Source organism: Buceros rhinoceros, unplaced genomic scaffold, assembly GCF_000710305.1.
Source record: "Buceros rhinoceros silvestris isolate BGI_N320 unplaced genomic scaffold, ASM71030v1 scaffold18204, whole genome shotgun sequence".
Lineage (NCBI taxonomy): Eukaryota > Metazoa > Chordata > Aves > Bucerotiformes > Bucerotidae > Buceros > Buceros rhinoceros.
The window spans coordinates 26,207-29,901 of record NW_010409181.1 but is presented as its reverse complement, the minus strand read 5'-3'; the positions used below and the strand labels follow the sequence as shown (position 1 = coordinate 29,901).

General features: G+C 37.7%; 1 protein-coding gene across 1 annotated transcript in view; it reads right to left on the bottom strand.

Annotated features, from left to right (window-relative positions):
- Positions 1–3,132, bottom strand: part of TYRP1 (tyrosinase-related protein 1) — a 10,646-nt gene extending 7,514 nt beyond the window's left edge. Inside the window, exons 1-2 of the mRNA XM_010135168.1 lie at positions 2,970–3,132; positions 2,036–2,509 (exon numbers count right to left, since the gene is read on the bottom strand). Coding sequence (XP_010133470.1) covers positions 2,036–2,417 — 382 coding nt within the window. The 5' untranslated portion in view covers positions 2,418–2,509; positions 2,970–3,132. The remainder of the gene's footprint in view (positions 1–2,035; positions 2,510–2,969) is intronic.
- Positions 3,133–3,695: the final 563 nt, after the last annotated feature.

The following is a 3,695-nucleotide window of genomic DNA, read 5'->3' as shown; positions in this document are numbered from 1 at the left end:
CCCTTACTGAGAAGATTTCAGGCCAATTTTAAACTAAGACACATGTAGAAGTCCTCACAGTTAACCTTCAACATGCACTCATTTTCATGATAAAAAACCTTGTAAAATCCATAATTGTCTAAATGAGTGACAAATTATATTGATATGAGATGCAACAGATCTTCAGCCTTAACCTATATGAAGAATAAAAATTAATGCTGTTTCACTATATAAAGTTGATTCAGTGGGGGATGTTTTGGCTTCCCTGAAGTTTATAGAAATATTTTTTATGAAGCATGAGTTTGATCTTTGTGTCCTGAAGCATACTTTTCTGTTTTGCAGAACTGAACTGATATGCTAGATCTGCTCACTGGAAGTTGGTGGGTTTTTGTTGTTTATTTTAAGTCATTCATTAAAAATATCCATTTAATTTTGGTTTACATGGACATCTTAAACTTTTAATTTTTCAAAATATGTGCCTGAACCACATAAAAAAAATTAGATTACTATTTAAGTTAAGCATGAATTTACAAGATATGAAGGCACCAAATTGCATATTACAACTATTTTATATGAATATGCCAACAGTAATCCAATAGTTATTTCTTAAGTCTGAGCAGCTGGGCCCAGCTCTGTGGATGGAGAAAAGAGATGACCTCCACGTGGAAATTTAAAATATAATCTGAAGCTAATTTCCCCTGTTTAAACTCATGTTGTCATACACGATAAATCTGATTTGCTTAATATTTTACTGAGTCATAAAGAACTTAATAAGCAAGAAAAGTAAAAGGTCCTCTTGTATACCCTAGAAAATCAGCTAAAGGTGCTTTTTGCCTATCTCCATATTTACTTTGCTAAGTTTGTGTGTGTTAACATTTATTTCTTGGCTTTTTTTTTTTTTTGGAGTTATCATCATTTTTAATGAGAACAGGCCAGAGCATCACAGTGTGCAACCTGGCTTAGCAGGTTGCACTCTAATTCATGAGTCATACTTTCCACTTTCTAGCTTGCTTCTTGGAGTTCCAAGGATGAATAAAATCCTAAAGTCTTCCCCACAGCTCTCAATAAGTTGATTTTAAGGAATTTTATAGTTAATCTTATTGATAAGATTTGGAATTGGTCCTTTGTCAACCCTTGCCGGAACATGTTCATGGAGCATTTCCTATCTGATGAAAATAAAGACAGTGCTGATTTCTGTTTCTGCAAGAGGCACTTCACATTTGTAGTTGGGACCTATTGTTTCTTGTGTCAATGGAACCCATCCCTCCTTTGGATTTTTACAGGATTTCAATAACATCTTAAAACTTTCACTAATAAAGACTCATTCAGATGGTTTTGACTTGATAACAAGGACCTGTCCTCTAACCTGCTTGTCTTTTTCAAATTACCTACAATGTTCAATATTTTCCTAGGCCTTCAAGGACTTCGTAACAGTTTAAAAAAATATTAGGCACCTATTTATTGATATTCTGGACTAAACTGAAACTGGAGAACTCTCAGAAATGCACACTGGTTCCTGTGCTGATTCATCTGAACAGCTCATAGACATGAGTTAAGGCTTTTAACAACATTGAGAGCAACTCTGTAAATAAAAATTTGCAAGGCTGTGTACATAATTTAGAAATGTTTTAAGAGATTTGGAATCAAAAGAGCTGTTATCACACTTAGACACGAGTTATTAAACATGATATCTAGACATGTGTTGTTCCCAGACATACTCACAAACACACATAGCGGTCTATATACAGTTTTTAAAGTAATTCCATAAAATGCAATTTTTTCAACGTAGATATTCTATTCTTTAATGGACTTGGTCCTAATTCTGCACTGACTACAGGTTTTCTTTCTTCCTCTTATTGGATAAGTAAGTATAGGTGCTTGATACACAAGCTGAAAACTCATTGAGCAGCTGCCTTAATAACTCTTATTGCAATGTACATTGGCTACACAAATATCAGGGGCATTTTGTATATTAAAGAAAAGAAATATGCTAAGTACTTTTAGAAGCAAGCACTGTCAATAGGCAATTTTCATTTCATATTTCTGATGCTCTTACCTATATTGATTTGTTGGCTACAGGTAGGTCCACTCCAGCCAGGACGACATGACCCGCAGTTGTAACCAGAGAAATTACCATTGCACCGGCACGTTTGGTTGAAGAAGCGTATGGGCCATTGCTCACGGTCATCCCGCCCATCATGGATGTACTGTGGGCCATGGGGTCGCGAATCGACAGTCACCTGCACACACCGGCCCCTCCCTGTAGACACGCCACACCGGTCAGTACCTGGCCCAAACACAGGGAAATAGTCTGGGCAACACATGCCGCTCCTCAGGGACTCGATGGTAGCACACTGGCGAGGGAACTGAGCTCCAGCTTGGCCAAGCATGCTAAGAAGCAGTGGCAGGGAAAGGAGCAGCAACATGGGAAGCTGCATGACAGAGGATCTTGCAGAGCTGGCTCCTTGCAGGAGCCGGTTGTCCACACACACTGACTTCTCCTCTTCTTCAGTGGGACAGCCAGCTCCCTCTACACAGAGAGAGAGAGAAAGAGAGAAAAAGAGAGAGAAGAATAAAAACAGGTGATACAAACCTCCAGGCTCTCCCTTCCACCCCAGAAAGTGCCTCTGACCCCTGCAATACTCTAATGAAAAGTGAACAGCTCTGACTACAGACGCCAATATTCTTCTGCACAAAATACGGTAACTATCTAGAGCTAAATTTTCTAATTGACTTCTAAGTGCTTCCCAAATGTTCATTCACTTTGTACATCTGCCAGGCAGATTTACTTCACTACCACAAAATGCTAAACACTAAGGCAGCAGTTTTTGAATCCTTTTTTTCCAACTCCCCCTCCCTGCGCCCCTTGCTTTTCTGCATTTAATTAGTGTATCTTGTTCTGTACTCAGCAGCTCCCCTCTGTGTTCCCTCACAGTTCTCTAATGGCAGCTCCACCAGAAAGTGAAGCTACAATGCTTCATGCATTGTACCTGTTCTCTCTTTCTGGTACTCTCCTCTGCTGAAATCCTCTTCTATCTCTGCCCGTCCTACAACTGTGTCTAACCTGAAATAAGCACTGCTAATTTCTCTTCTGGTTCAGTCTGCTTGCTAATCCTTCTTCTACCAACACACTGTGGCTTGGCCTCACCCTCCGTCTTCTATTAATCCCCTTTCTACTTCAGTGCATTTCCCTAGGCTTTAAGTACTTGAACAGCACATGATTTATTTCATGCTTATCTCCTTGTGATTTTACAAGTTTTAGCAAAGGTCAGAGACAAATACTTGAATTCAAAACAGAACAACTGTGAAGTGGTTTGGTTTGTTGTTTTTTTTTTTTTTTTTTTTTTTTTTTTTTTTTTTTTTTTTTTTTTTTTTTTTTTTTTTTTTTAACTAGCAAAGAAAGGCTCACTTGAAAACAAAGAACACTGGGGAAATTCACATTTATCAGACAAAAATTCTTCAAATGTCATTTTAAAGATAAGGCAGAAATAAGTGATAAACATACGTCAACCCTAAACCTATTGCTTTCACTTTAGGTATTTATTTTGATAATCAAATAAAAAGACAATTATCATATTGGAGTATCCTGAAATGCTAAATTCTGAGCAGGTGCTATGAAGTGTATTGAAACAAAGAAACAGAGAAAATCAGTCTCTGAAATGAACAAAATGCTTTTCTATTCTTTGCAAGGACAATTTCCGCTGAGAAAAACCGGC